Genomic DNA, 15,448 nt, shown 5'->3' on the forward strand with positions numbered 1-15,448 from the left:
ATCCAGGACCAGTTCAAACTATTTATTATCAATGTAATGGGCAAAACCAGTGCTTGTGGCTGCCAATCATAAAATATGTGGACAAACAGAAACAAATCTTGTCCTTCACCACATAATTGAACCTAAGGGTGACATATAAACACAATTTACTTAATGTAATATGTTTTTCTAAATTTCTCAATAAGACACTTTTGGTCCTAGGGGTGCCGTGAAAAAAATTCTAATACTCTAGGGCGCTGTGATTCAAAAAAGTTTGGGAACCACTGGTCTAGAGCAATTAATATGTTGTAGTATGTATATATCGAACTACCTGGGGTAAGATTTACATGAATCTATAAACTACAATTCAATATATTAAAATATACATAAAACAAAGCAAAAAAAAAAAACAATAAAAATGTAATTTAATATACTATCTTTTCTTTGGGCATAATGTAAAATAAAATCTGGTGATATTGGGATAGATTTACAGTATTAAAGTTTGGAGAGAGATAAAGTGGAGGAAGATAAAATACCTGCCAATCAGCTCCTGTTATTTTACAGGCTGTGTTTGAAAAGTGACAGTTAGAAGCTGATTGGTTAGTACTTTATATCTCTCCACACTTTGATAAATCTGCCCCTTGGTTCTTTTGCATAAGTGGTTAATTTAAAATAAAAGCATTTACAGAGAGTGTTTATGTCATACTCACCTTTAGCTCAACCGTCGCATACTGAAATCAAAGAGCAAAAAGAACATAGTGAAGTGCAAAATATTTAGGAATGAATTAAGTATTATGTTATGGGATACTATCAGTATACAGTAGTATAGTATTATTACATCAAATACATCGCAAATATTGAAAGTGCCCAAATACTGTATGTCTGCTCTGTGTTCTAAACCCAAAAGTATAAGATACTATTTATGTGTTAAGCAATTGTTTTTTGCAATCTCAAACAGAAGTTCAGTTATATACAGTACACTTTTTTGATACTATTGGTATACTTGATAATAGGATGATTTGCAGGTCATTTTCAAGTTTGCTATTGAAAGAATCATTAAAATGTATTTGATATGTTTTTAGTTCCCACATACCGCTGCCTTCATTATTTAATACAATAAACCGTTTTAACCATTTTTAAAGATAACTTCATTGGCTGTGTAGCTGTTTGGCTGTATAGTGTTTTTTATTAGAAGTGTTTTTTTAAAGTATAATTAAATTAAAAGTAAAGTGAAGCATTACTCAGTAGTTAAATAGGAGGAAAACAGAAGGACAACATTCAACCTGAAATCATCGCAACTATGGAACTACCAGCAAATGCCAAACTTCACTGTACCATCGTGCAAACTCATCTGTGTATTAAAATATATGTGGTTTCATGACTTGCTTGTAATTGTTATTACCTGTGTGGATGATGTTGCTCAGTGAAGCATAATTTATTGTAGCATAGCACCTAGTGTTTACTCAAACACAGTTCAATTTGCACTTTTAACCATTTTAATTTACCTGATGTACTGTAAACTGGGAGGGGTCTTTGGCAAGTTCCACTAGAGGTGGGAACTTTGTAAAGTTCTTGCAGGGAGCATTCATCAATCAATTGGTGAGGGCGCACACTGGCAAATAACGAGTTTTATGGTAAGAACTTACCTTTGTTAAAACTCTTTCTGCGAGGTACACTGGGCTCCACAAGTCTGGACAATGGGGTGTAGAGTAGGATCTTGATCCGAGGCACCAACAGACTCAAAGCTTTGACTGTTCCCAGAATGCACAGCGCCGCCTCCTATATCACCCCGCCTCCCAGCACAGGAGCTCAGTTTTAGTTAACCAACCCAATGCAGTAGCAGGAAAAGAGACGACAACGGTTAGTAGCCACATACACCACACTCTCATGACAAGAGAAGTGTCAGCGGCTAATGCCATATCAACCCAAAGAAGCTAAGTGCATCAGGGTGGGCGCCTTGTGGAGCCCAGTGTACCTCGCAGAAAGAGTTTTAACAAAGGTAAGTTCTTACCATAAAACTCGTTTTCTGCTGCGGGGTAAACTGAGTTCCACAAGTCTGGACAATGGGGATGTCCTAAAGCAGTATCTTATGGGAGAGAACGCACTGTAGCGGGCACAAGAACCCGGCGTCCAAAGGAAGCATCCTGGGAAGCGGCAGTATCGAAGGCATAGAACCCTATGAACGTGTTCCCGGAGGACCACATAGCCCCCCTGCACAATTGATCAAGGGTCGCACCGCGGTGGGCCGCCCAATAAGGTCCAACAGACCAAGTAGAATGGACCGTAATGTGAGCAGAAGCTGACAGACCAGCCTTCACATAAGCATGTGCAATCACCATTCTAATCCATCTGGCCAGGGTCTGCTTGTGAGCAGGCCAGCCACGTTTGTGAAATGCAAACAAAACAAAGAGAGAATCAGATTTTCGAATAGAAGCAGTTCTCTTCACATAGATACGGAGAGCCCGTACCGCATCCAAAGACCGCTCTTTGGAAGACAAATCAGGAGAGACAAAGGCTGTAACCACAATCTCCTGATTAAGGTGGAACGAAGAAACCACCTTAGGTAAATATCCGGGATGAGTCCTAAGAACCGCCCGGTCACGGTGAAAAATCAGATATGGGGAACTACAAGACAAGGCACCCAGATCCGACACTCTTCTAGCAGAGGCAATAGCCATCAAGAACACCACCTCAAGGGAAAGCAACTTAAGATCAGCTGAACCAAGAGGTTCAAATGGAGGCTCCTGCAACGCCTCCAAAACCACGACAAGTCCCAAGGAGCCACAGGTGGGACATAGGGTGGTTGGATACGCAACAGACCCTGAGTGAAAGTATGAACATCAGGTAAAGTCGCAATTTTTCTCTGAAACCACACCGACAAGGCAGAAATATGAACCTTGAGGGAGGCCAGATGCAGGCCTAAATCCAGCGCCCTGCAGCAGAAAAGCCAAATGTTTGGCAGTACTAAACTTGGAAGCATCATAATTATTAGATGCGCACCAAACAAAGTATGAATTCCAGACCCTATGGTAAATCCGAGAAGAAGCCGATTTCTGGGCCCGCAACATAGTTTGAATGACCGCCTCAGAAAACCCTTTAGCCCTCAAGACAGAAGCTTCAAGAGCCACTCCGTCAAAGATAGCCAGGCTAGGTCCTGGTAGACACAAGGACCCTGAACGAGGAGGTCTGGGCGTTGTGGAAGTAGAAGTGGACGCTCTGACGATAGGCCTTGCGCATCCACGAATGCTGCTTGAAGGATCCCTTGTCCTTGCTCCGAAGACCGGAACCTTGTGATTGTGTCGAGACACCATCAGATCCACATCTGGAAGACCCCACCTTTCCACGAGGAGTTGAAACACATCTGGATGGAGGCCCCACTCGCCGGCATGCACGTCCTGACGACTGAGAAAGTCCGCTTCCCAATTCTGGACTCCCGGAATGAATATTGCCGGTAGATGGCGTTCTGCCCACTGTAGAATTCGTGAGGCTTCCTTCATTGCCAAACGGCTTCGAGTGCCGCCTTGATGATTTATGTAAGCAACTGTGGTGGCGTTGTCCGACTGTACTTGAACAGGATGGTTCTGAATTAAATGCTGGGCAAGGTTCAACGCATTGAAGACCGCCTGCAACTCCAGAATGTTGATCGAGAGGAGAGATTCCTCCTTGGTCCACCGACCCTGTAAGGAGTGCTGCTCCTTCTCCGCAGCCCAACCTCTTAAACTGGCATCTGTCGTCAATAGGACCCAGTTGGATATCCAGAAGGGACGGCCCCTGCACTATTGTTTGTCCTGGAGCCACCAGAGCAGCGACAGACGGACCTCCGGAGTCAATGAGATGAGTCGAGACCTGATCCGGTGAGGCAGGACGTCCCATTTGGCTAGAATCAGCTTCTGGAGTGGGCGAGAATGGAATTGAGCATACTCCACCATGTCAAATGCTGACACCATGAGGCCCAGCACCTGCATTGCCGAATGTATCGACATTTGCGGACGAGAAAGGAAGCAACGAATCCTGTCCTGAAGCTTCAGGACTTTCTCCTGATACAAGAACAACCTCTGGTTGTGAGTGTCCAACAGCACTCCCAGGTGCACCATGCTCTGAGCAGGGACCAGGGAGGATTTCTTCCAGTTGATGAGCCACCCTTGGGCTTGTAGAAACCGAACCGTCATATCCAGATGACACAGGAGAAGATATGGGGAATTTACCAGGATTAACAAGTCGTCCAGATACGGCAGTATCCTGACCCCTTGACGGCGGAGTACCACCGTCATCACCGCCATAACTTTGGTAAAGATTCACGGAGCCGTTGTTAAACCAAAAGGTAATGCCCAAAACTGGTAATGGATGTTGCCAATACCAAACCTCAGGTATTATTGATGTGACACTGCTATAGGAATATGCAGGTAAGCATCCTGTATGTCCAGGGAGACCATGTAGTCCCCAGGTTCCGAGGCCAGAACTATAGAGCGAAGGGTTTCCATACGGAACTTGGAAATCATCACAAACCTGTTCAATGCCTTGAGTTTGAGAATGGACCGGGAGGACCCATTCGGATTCGGGACTAGAAACAGCGGAGAATAGTACCCCCGGCCCCTCTGAGCAAGAGGCACCTGTACTACAACTCCTGTATCCAGGAGGGTCTGTACCACCGAGTGTAGAGTTTTTGCCTTTGTCCGGTCCAAAGGGACGTCTGTCTGGCAAAATCGATGAGGGGGTCGTTTTTGAAGGCAATGGCGTAACCTCGAGTGAAGACTTCCCCTACCCAAGCATCTGAAGTGGTCTTCAACCATTCCTGGGTATACCCTAGAAGCCGGACCCCACCATGGGATCCCCCAGGGAAAGGCCCGCCCCATCATGCGGCAGGCTTATTGGTCTTGGCAGCTGGCTGACGGGCAGCCCAGGCTCTTTTGGGCTTCGGCTTACCAGGTTTGGAAGTGCGGGCCTGCTTAAGGTACGCCTGACCTTTTGCTTTACCTGAAGGACGAAAGGGGCAAAAGGACGTACCTTTAACCTTCGACACAGAAGGAACGGTATTAGGTAGACAGGCAGTTTTGGCAATAGCCAAGTCAGCCACTATCTTATTTAAGTCCTCCCCAAACAGAATATCTTCCATGAAAGGGAGTAACTCCAGGGTTTTTCTAGAGTCCAGATCCACAGACCAGGATCTCAGCCACAATATCCGGCGAGCCAGGACTGACGTAATAGAGGCCTTGGCTGCCAGGATACCGGCATCTGAAGCCGCCTCTTTAATATATTGAGAAGCTGTGACAATATATGACAAGCATTGTCTAGCATGGTCATAGAAGATTTCTGCTTCTAACTCCAAGGCCCACGCTTCAATAGCCTCAGCAGCCCATGAAGCTGCAATAGTGGGCTTTTGTACAGCACCCGTGAGGGTGTAAATCGCATTTAGACAACCCTCCACACATTTATCCGTAGGCTCATTCAGAGACGCGACGGTAGTGACAGGTAGAGCTGAGGAAACCACCATCCTAGCCACATGTGAGTCCACTGGAGGAGGCGTTTCCCAATTCTTAAACAGCTCTGGCGCGAGGGGATAGCGAGCCAGCATCTTCTTTTGAGGCACAAACTTCGTACCCGGGTTTTCCCAGGGTTCTTGACGTATATCCACTAGGTGATCAGAGTGAGGTAAAACCTGTTTAACCACCTTCTGATGCTTGAACCTATCTGGTTTCTTAGGAGGCACGGATGGCTCGGGATCATCCGTAATCTGTAGAATTAACTTAATAGCCTCCACAAGGTCAGGAACATCCACATGTGAACTACCCTCCCCATCAGCCGTATCTGAGTCAGAACCTGTGGGGTCAGTGTATGTGCCGTCCTCATCAGACGAGGTGTCAGTGACAGCAGTGGATTGTGAGGAGACGAGCGCTCGCTTAGAGGACCTCTTGGACTTAGGCGAGCATTGGTCAGACTTTTTAGTAGTCAAGGACTGGTTCAACTTCTTTAATTGAGCAGATAAATCGTCCGCCCAGGGCGGATTAGCTGCAGGGACCACATACGGTTGTACCGCAATGGGGGTCCCATAGGGGGTGTTAGTTTATGAACTAGCGTATGCAGAAGCGTAGAAAAAGCGGCCCACGGTGGGTCAGTATGTGCCCACAATTGCCACAGTCCCACTGGGGGGCAGGGAGCCCCCAGAACCAGAGCCCACAGCTGCTATAATCTCCTCATATGTGCCTGTGGCTTCAGCAACACCAGCAGTGTGTTCCGCCCCAGCACCGTTACCCTCAGAAGCAGACATGATATAACTTGCAGTATGAGGTAACACAGTACAATTAACAGCAGCACAATATCCCAAACCCCTGCGTAGTGTTGTCAGCACCAGCAGAGATAAAGGAGAGATATGGTGACCAAATCACAGAGAAAAATACGTAATACAGTATATCTTTGTGAAAATCCTATATTAGATAAAACCTGACGCACCAAGCCCCCGCAGGTTATAGAATATAGGGATAGCAAATTGAGTGAAAGGCACGAGATGGACAACAATCAGCTATGAAATGCACACACAGAAGGTCACAGTTTGTACAATGCAGAGGTTATTTTACTGACAATAATACTGCACTGGACTAGCTTACACAGCTATATAACAATAGATATAACAATACACATTAAGAACTGGATGTATATCACAGGGTAATTGTACTATAAAACCCTGACTAAATGCACTCTTTCTTAACTATCACTGACTAAAAAGGCAAGTAGAATACTTAAGTGTCATGTAAAGTCACAGCACTGACAACTAGGCGGCTTTACATAGGAGGATTTACCCAAGCAGTCCCAGAAACAGTGAGCTGAGGAATAATGGCGCCGCAGACACTGACTGGGAGTGAGGAAAAGACAGATATGCAGCTCCAGAGCGGGAACATTTGCGGGAAATGGCGCCCTGGGGCTGGGGCTTCAGGTCCAAGCCTTATCCCCCGTGCTGGCAAAACCACCGGGTATTGTGGGCGATATTAAAATCGGTTTTGAGAGAAAACCTGACCTGCGCCCATGCCCTGGTGATCTAGTGGGATCACCTGTATCCACAGTGTCCAGCGCGCGCGGCCCGCCTCCCACTGATCTCACCAGATCGCGATCCGGGTCCCGTAAGCGGGACCCACTTACCACCTCCCGAGGCGTGGCCACGCGATCCCGGAGCCTCCGCTGTAGGTACCCGGCAACCAGGGCTTGGGAGTGTACAGCCCCACTGGGGAGAGCTGGAGCCGCAGCAGAGAATGTCAAAAGACATTTACCCCTGCTGCTGCCCTTGAAGTCTTCACTTTTTCTTCAGAAAAAAAGCCTTTTTTAGGGCTGCCTGGAGCAGCCCCTCTGTTAAGTGCCTGCTACTGCAGCACCAACTAACAAACTGAGCTCCTGTGCTGGGAGGCGGGGTGATATAGGAGGCAGCGCTGTGCATTCTGGGAACAGTCAAAGCTTTGAGTCTGTTGGTGCCACGGATCAAGATCCTACTCTACACCCCATTGTCCAGACTTGTGGAGCCCAGCGTACCCCGCAGCAGAAATGCAGTATTAGACTTAATACTCACAAATGGTGATAAAATATCAGACATAAATGTGGGTGAGCACCTAGGATCCAGTGCGTTGGGTATAGAATACCAGTGGCCAGGATCCCAGTGAGCAGAACACTGACGCTGGGATCCCAGCTGCAAGAATGCCGGCAGCTGGGTAAATGCTAGGAGTCTCCTTGTGGGCTCAGTGGCTCGCTGCACTCTCCACAGGTTCTATTCCCACTCTATGGGTGTCGTGGACACCCACGAGTGGGAATAGCCCTGCGCAGCTGTCGGCATTCTCGGCGGTCAGGATCCTGTCGCCGGTATTCTGATGTTAACTACATCCCGATCCAGTGACTACCAAGCAGTTTGGTTTAGTATAAAGATAGGGTCCAGCTCATACCACACAAAAACAAATGTGTTAGATTAAAGTAAGACTGATTTTGCAGTGATAGGGAGATCTGTAAGCGATTTATTGGCAGAGTGGACGAACTTGGTTGTAGATGCTGGATGGGACGGTCAGCATGCTAGGCGGCCTTGTCCTGCACTGGGTGGCCCCAAGTATGTGATACTCCAGGGGAGAGGGAAAGACAACATCACCACACCTCCCTATACTGAGCAGGGACTCTACCTGGCATAATGTGTATCAGGAGCTCTACCTGGCATAATGTGGGCTCTACCTGGGATAATGTGCATCAGGGGCTTAACCTGGCATTATGTGTATCAGGGGCTCTACCTGGCATACTGTGGACTCTACCTGGCATAGTGTGTATCAGGTGCTCTACTTGGCATAATGTGGGCTCTGCCTGGTATAATTTGTATCGGGGGCTCTACCTAACATAATGTGGGCTCTACCTGGCATAATGTGTATCAGGGCTCTACCTGGCATTGTGTGTATCAGGGATTCTATCTGGCATAATGTAGGCTCTTGTTTTGTCACTTTTGGTATATAGTTTGTGTGACACACATAGGAATCTTTTAAAGTATCACTTTTTCACTCTCCAATTTATCAATACATGTTTGTTAGGTCACATGTAGTCTAACAGTCACAGATAACTCTATGTATATAGAGTTATTAGCACAGTCAACATGACGAAGTTTGACACTATGCATCAAACAATACAAATTTTCTTAATTTATTGGATAACAATGATACAAATATATTTATTTGAAAACCTATCTAAATTAAATTAGAATTATTATGTATATATAAGAGTATAGAGAACATATTAAAAAGTAACATCAAGATCAATATGCTCAATGATAGATCATAGTAAGAATGCAATCCAGTTACGATATACTGTATTATCATGCTTAATAACTCATTAGACAACCAGAAACCGGCCTCAGAGTACCATCATAGGATCATTATTTATACCTAGCCTGCGATATGTTTTAAATAATATACTTTGGATAATGATAAGACTGTAGACATATGACAATAAGATCTAATAGTAAGTTTGTAGGAAATTAATACAGCGGCACCTTTTTTATTTGTAGTACCGCATTGATACCAACAACGGGACATCCCGAGTCAAAAACAATCCACTAATTGTTGAATAGTAACATATACTGTGAGCACAGTGCCCTGATCCATACAATAAATAATAACATACTGTACACATAAATCATGTTTCATTTGTAGTGCCGTATTGATATCAACAACGGGATATCCCGAGTTAAAAGTAAATTCACTAATGGTTGGGCCGTAATATACACTGTGAGTACAGTGTTTTGATCCACAATTAATAACACACACAGAAATTGTGTTTATTCTACAGTAGAGACTGAGCTCATGTTGAAACTGCAGAGAATTATAGGTTTAAGCTCAGTATGGAAATAGCAACAATTGACTAACAATGTAACCATTACTAATGAAGATGCAACAAATGGGAAACAGTAGATAATAAAGAAACGTATCTGCTGCCTACTGTATATACTGTATATTAAATGTGTCACTGAATAGACACCTGCTGTGCAAATTAATTACCTCTCTCCACTCCAATCTATCCTCAATGCTGCAGCCCAGCTCATATTCCTCACCAAACGCACTACGTCCATATCCCCGCTCCTACAAGCCCTTCACTGACTCCCCTTCCCTTTCAGAATCCAATTTAAACTTCTCACACACACTTACAGAGCACTCACCCACTCCTCTCCCATCTACATCTCTGATCTTACCTCCCTTTACTCTCCCACCCGTCCTCTTCGCTCTGCTAATGCACACCGACTCTCCTGTCTTCTGATTACTTCCTCCCACTTCTACCTCCAAGATTTTTCATGTGCAGCTCCCTTACTCTGGAATTCTCTACCTCTCCCTCTCAGACTCTCCACCTCTCTACAGAACTTCAAACAGGCTCTTAAGACCCACTTCTTTACCAAACCCAGCCAAATCTCATCCGAACCCTCTGTCCCATGCTCGGTCTACCCCATCTGTGTCACCCCTGTCTGTCTGTCCCTCTCCTTTAGAATGTAAGCTCTCACGAGTAGGGCCCTCTTCCCTCATGTGCTTATCCTTTTCTTACTTTAATAATCCTTAACTGCCCAAATCCTGCAGTTCTTGGCCACCTTGATACTTATCTCAGTGTCGTCTACTGGTGTAGTTATGCTTAGTTACCCTGTACTTGTCCTTTATTGTCTTCAACTGTAAGTCACTGTTTTTCTGTTTTGATTATGTGCATATGTACTCTGTAATTGGGCGCTGCGGAACCCTTGTGGCGCATATAAATAAAGGATAATAATAATAATAATAATAATAATTGACAAGAAGTAATCTCCATTCAAACAAATAACATATGTGTGTGTATATTCTATACAATTACAGTCACTGACAATATCAATTAAGTAACGCATTTGAGCCAATATATTTTATTGAGTATGTAAAAGTGAGATATAGATTTAGTATATTTTAAGACACATACAATCTGAAGGAGAAAAATAGAAAAATAAATAATATTTCTCTCACAGGAATATATAACAAAAGGAGACGAGTGGAGAAGACATCTTTTTTTTCTTTTTTTCTTTAATTTTTCACGTTTCTATTCTTAAGCACTTGTATTTCATTTGCAAAAGTCATTTTAATTTCTATATTTTGCTGCTGTGAAATCATCTGATAGGTGGAAATTTAATAAAACCATTAAAAAAGATATTTTAATTATTTGTGTGTGCACCTTGCCGATACAACCCTCTTTTTTCTCTTGTGTTTCCATAATGTAGGCTATACCTGGCATAGTGTATATCAGGGGCTCTACCTGGCATAATGTGGGCTCTACCTGGCATAAATAGTATCAGGGGCTCTACCTGGCATAATGTGGGCTCTACCTGGCATAATGTGTATCAGGAGCTCTTCCTGGCATAATGTGGACTTGGCATAATGTATATCAGGGGCTTAACCTGGCATAATGTGGGTTCTACCTTGCGTAAAGTATATCAAGGGCTCTACCTGGCTTAATTTATATCAGGGGCTCTACCTGGCATAATGTATATAAGGGGCTCTACCTGGCATAATGTGTATCAGGGGCTCTACCTGGCATAATGTGGGCTCTACCTGGCATAATGTGTATCAGGGACTCTACCTGGCATAATGTGTATCAGGGGCTCTATCTGGCATAATGTGGGCTCTACCCGGTATAATGTGTATCAGGGGCTCCAACTGGCATAATGTGGACTCTACTTGGCATAATGTGTATCAGGGGCTCTTCCTGGCATAATGTGGGCTCTATTTGGCATAATGTGTATCAAGGGTTAACCTGGCATAATGTGTATCAGGGATTAACCAGGCATAATGTTGGCTCTACCTGGCATAATGTGCATCAGGGTCTTAACCTGGCATAATGTGGACTCAACCTGGAATAATGTGTATTTGGGGATTAACCTGGCATAATGTTGGCTCTAGCTGGCATAATGTGTATCAGGGTCTTAACCTGGCATAATATGTTTTAGGGGCTTAACCTGGCATAATGTATATCAGGGGCTCTATCTGGCATAATGTGGGCTCTACCTAGCATAATGCTTATCAGGGGCTTAACCTGGCATAATGTATATCAGTGGCTCCACCTGGCATAATGTGTATCAGGGGATCTACCTGGCATAATGTGGCCTCTGCCTTGCATAATGTGTATCAGGGGCTCTAACTGGCATAATGTGGGCTCTACCTGGCATAATGTGGATCAGCGGTTCTACCTGGCATAATGTGGGATTTACTTGGCACAATGTGTATCAGGGGCTCTATCTGGCATAATGTGTCTCAGGGACTTAACCTGGCATAATATGGGCTCTACCTGGCAAAATGTGGGCTCTACCTGGTATGTGTATCAGGGGCTCTACCTGGCATTATGTGGGCTCTACCTGGCATAATGTGTATCAGGGGCTCTACCTGGCATAATGTGGGCTCTACCTGGCATAATTTGTATCAGGAGATTCTATCTAGCATAATGTGTATCAGGGGCTCTACTGTGGTGTAATGTGAATAACGGACACTACTGTGTCGTGCAATGTGAATTGGTACTATTGTGTGGGCATGCCTCTCCCATAAAAAAAAACGCCCCTATATTTTTGACATGTGCCCTTCACTTCGCACTGTCTCTATTTTATATATAGTGTTAGAGGGGGCACCAATTATTTTTCTGGCACAGGGCACCAAAATATCTAGTTACATTACTTGTGATTACTATGCAGTGCTTAGGTAGTTATTACTATGCAGCGCTCGGGTAGTGATTACTATGCAGTGCTCAGGTAGTGATTACTATGCAGTGCTTAGGGAATGATTACTATGCAGTACTTAGGGAGTGATTACTATGCTATGATTAGGTAGTGATTACTCTGCAATGCTTAGGTAGTTTAATGTTATGCAGTGGTTAGGGCATGGGTCTTCAACCTATAGCCCTCCAGTTGCTGTAAAACTACACATGCCAGTTTCCAGTTTTGCTATTAAGGTATGCTAAAACGGAGGCAGGGCATGCTGGGATGTGTAGTTCCACAGCAGCTGGAGGGCCGCAGGTTGAAGACCCATGGCTTAGGGAGTGATTACTATGCTATGCTTAGGGAGTGATTACTATGCAGTGCTTAGGGAGTGATTACTATACAGTGCTTAGGGAATTATTACTATGCAGTGCTTAGGAAAAAGGGGCTGATTTAGGGGTGAGGGCGACCCTAGGCACAACTTTAACAGCTCCCCCTACCACCTCCACCACCACCTGGTTTTATTATTTTTACTGATTGGTTATAAGACCTCATTTGATGATAGCCGACTTAATAGAATAATAAAATAAGCCACTAACTATGACATTTTTTAATTTCTAATTATGTATACATATTTATTAAGTAGGCCAGCTTACAGGGGCAGTATCTGTATGTCCTACCCGTTTACACTCCATTCAAGATGGCATATGGTACAGTGTAGTGGATATATTTTGCAGTTACTGGTAATTTTGGGGCTGACAGTACCAACACAAGCATCCAAGTGCTGCCCCCAAACAAGTGCCACCCCTAAGCACGTGCCTCACATGCCTAATGGGAAAATCACCACTGCTTAGGGAGTAGTTACTATGCAGTACTTAGGGAGTGATTACTATGCAGTGCTTAGGGAGTGATTGCTATGCAGCGCTTAAGGAGTAATTACTATGATGGTATGCTTAGGGAGTGATTACTATGCAGTGCTTAGGGAGTGATTGCTATGCAGTGCTTAGGCTTAGGGAGTAATTACTATGCAGTGCTTAGGGAGTGATTGCTATGCAGTGCTTAGGCTTAGGGAGTAATTACTATGCCATGCTTAGGGAATGATTACTATGCAGTGCTTAGGGAGTTATTGCTATACGTAGGGAGTTATAGCTATACAGTGCTTAGTGAGTAATTACTATGCAGTGCTTAGGGAGTGATTACTATGCAGTACTTAGGGAGTGATAACTATATAGTACTTAGGGAGTGATTGCTATGCAGTGCTTAGAGAGTGATTACTATGTTTGCTATGCTTAAGGAGTGATTGCTATGCAGTGCTTTAGGAGTGATTGCTATGCAGTGCTTAGGGAGTGATTGCTATGCAGCGCTTAAGGAATGATTGCTATACAGCAGTGGCATCACAAGAGGGGGGCTGCGGCCCACTCCCGGGTGTCACCCGCCTAGGGGTGACACCAAAATGCCGGCTCCTGCTCAGTGACAGGAGCTAAGTGCTGCACTGTTACATTATGTGCAGCACTAGGCTCCTGTCACTGTGTAGGAGCCAGCACTGCAGGCACAGCACACCCCGGGAGGCAGCACGCACCTCCCGAACCCCAAAAGTGACAAAAAAACGGGTGTCAGTCGGGACATGAAGCCCCACCCCCAGCCAAAGCCTTCCCGCAAAGCCCGCCCTTTTTTTTAACCCATCAAGCAGCAAAAACGGGTGCTGGGATGCGAAGCCCCGCCCCTCGAGTAAAGCCCCACCCCGTCCCACAAAACCCCGCCCCTTTCCCCTCACCGCCGCACCGGGTGTCCAGGAGGTGAGTGACACCTCTGCTATGCAGTGCTTAGGGAGTGATTGCTATGCAGTGTTTAAGGAGTGATTACTATACAGTGCTTAGGTAGTTATCACTATGCTGTGCTTATTGAGTGATTGCCATGCAGTGCTTAGGGAGTGATTGCTATGCAATGCTTCAGGAGCAGGGATGTGCAGTCAGGGGAGGCAGTGCCTCCCCTGTCATAATGATTAAAATAAGACAAAGAAGATATTTATAACACAGATTCTGTGATAAATATCTTCTTTTATTATTTTAATCATTTCCCCCTGTGTATATGGCTGCATCTTAGGGTGGGAGGCAGCGAGAGAGGTGCCTCCCACTGCTAATGCTAAAGTTCGGTTAGCGGGGGGCGGGCAGGGGGCAGGGCAAAGCCGTGGGCTGTAAAAGCCCATTGAATAAGTATAGGGAAGTGACACCTATGCTTGTGCCTCAATGACAGGGGCATGCATTCAGCCCACCTGGCCAGCGGACACATGCGGCGGCGCGACGCGGCGGGCATGGTGGCTTCGGGACCCGGTGGAGAAAGGGTGGCTGGCGGCGGACCTGGATGCGAGAGGATCCAGGCCCTGCCAGCCATTCTGCAGAGTTCAGCAGCGGAGAGCTGGCTTCCCTTTTCAAAAATGGCACCTCAGTGTCATTTTTTAAATTCAAGATGGCCGCTGCAAGCCAATCACAGCTCACCGTGTCATCGCCCCGCCCCCTCAACTAGCTTATATAAGCCAGCGGCGTGGCAGCGGTGGTCAGACCGGAGGCTTTGAGGGGGCAAGCAAGAGCTCCCGCAGGCAGAAGACGCCGGAAGCCAGGGTCGGACTTGCCCACAAGGGTACCAGGGAAACCACCGGTAGGCCCCACTGCCTGAGGGCCCACTCCTTCCTCTAGGGATCATGTTCCAGACTATGCACTTGTATTATACATGGTAGATATGTTGCATTACACTGCACTAAACTATTGTGTATTTCAAGCCTCTGTGGTGGCTGGCCACACCCCCTTTGTAGGCTGGCCACACCACTAAGTATGGGCCCCTATAACTGTGTCCCCCGCTGGAGCCCTGGGGAAGCGGCGGCCATGAAAAGGAGCTTAAAGGCCGCCGCCCCCAGGTGAAGGTGCAGCTAAATAAACTATTAAAACATTAGGTGTTGTGTTTTTATTTTAATATTTTCTTTACAGGCGGTCTATGGGTGCCGGTGGGCCCTTAATAGCCATGCATGCTGGCACTTGTGGTTCTCCAAGTGCCGGCATGCTGGGGCAGGCTTGCTGGGACCTGTATGCTGACTGTAATGAACAATATTAGTACTGTATGTCATTAACCTCGCACCCACTGCCACCAGGGGTGCGGGGCATAGCACTGGGGTTTCAGCCCAGTGCTGGTTGTTGCTCAGGAGGGGGGGACCTCATTTTAATTGTGGTGTCCCCACTTTTTGAGGAATGCCAACCCTGGGCCGACTGGTTTGGGGGGTGT

The 15,448-nt window shown here is 45.7% G+C and overlaps 1 protein-coding gene across 1 annotated transcript in view; it reads right to left on the reverse strand.

The window, feature by feature from the left end:
* LOC135056663 (alpha-2-macroglobulin-like) overlaps positions 1–15,448 on the reverse strand; it is a 516,386-nt gene that overhangs the window by 454,734 nt on the left and 46,204 nt on the right. Inside the window, exon 5 of the mRNA XM_063962107.1 lies at positions 690–710. Coding sequence (XP_063818177.1) covers positions 690–710 — 21 coding nt within the window. The remainder of the gene's footprint in view (positions 1–689; positions 711–15,448) is intronic.

This window comes from Pseudophryne corroboree, chromosome 3 (assembly GCF_028390025.1).
Source record: "Pseudophryne corroboree isolate aPseCor3 chromosome 3, aPseCor3.hap2, whole genome shotgun sequence".
NCBI lineage: Eukaryota > Metazoa > Chordata > Amphibia > Anura > Myobatrachidae > Pseudophryne > Pseudophryne corroboree.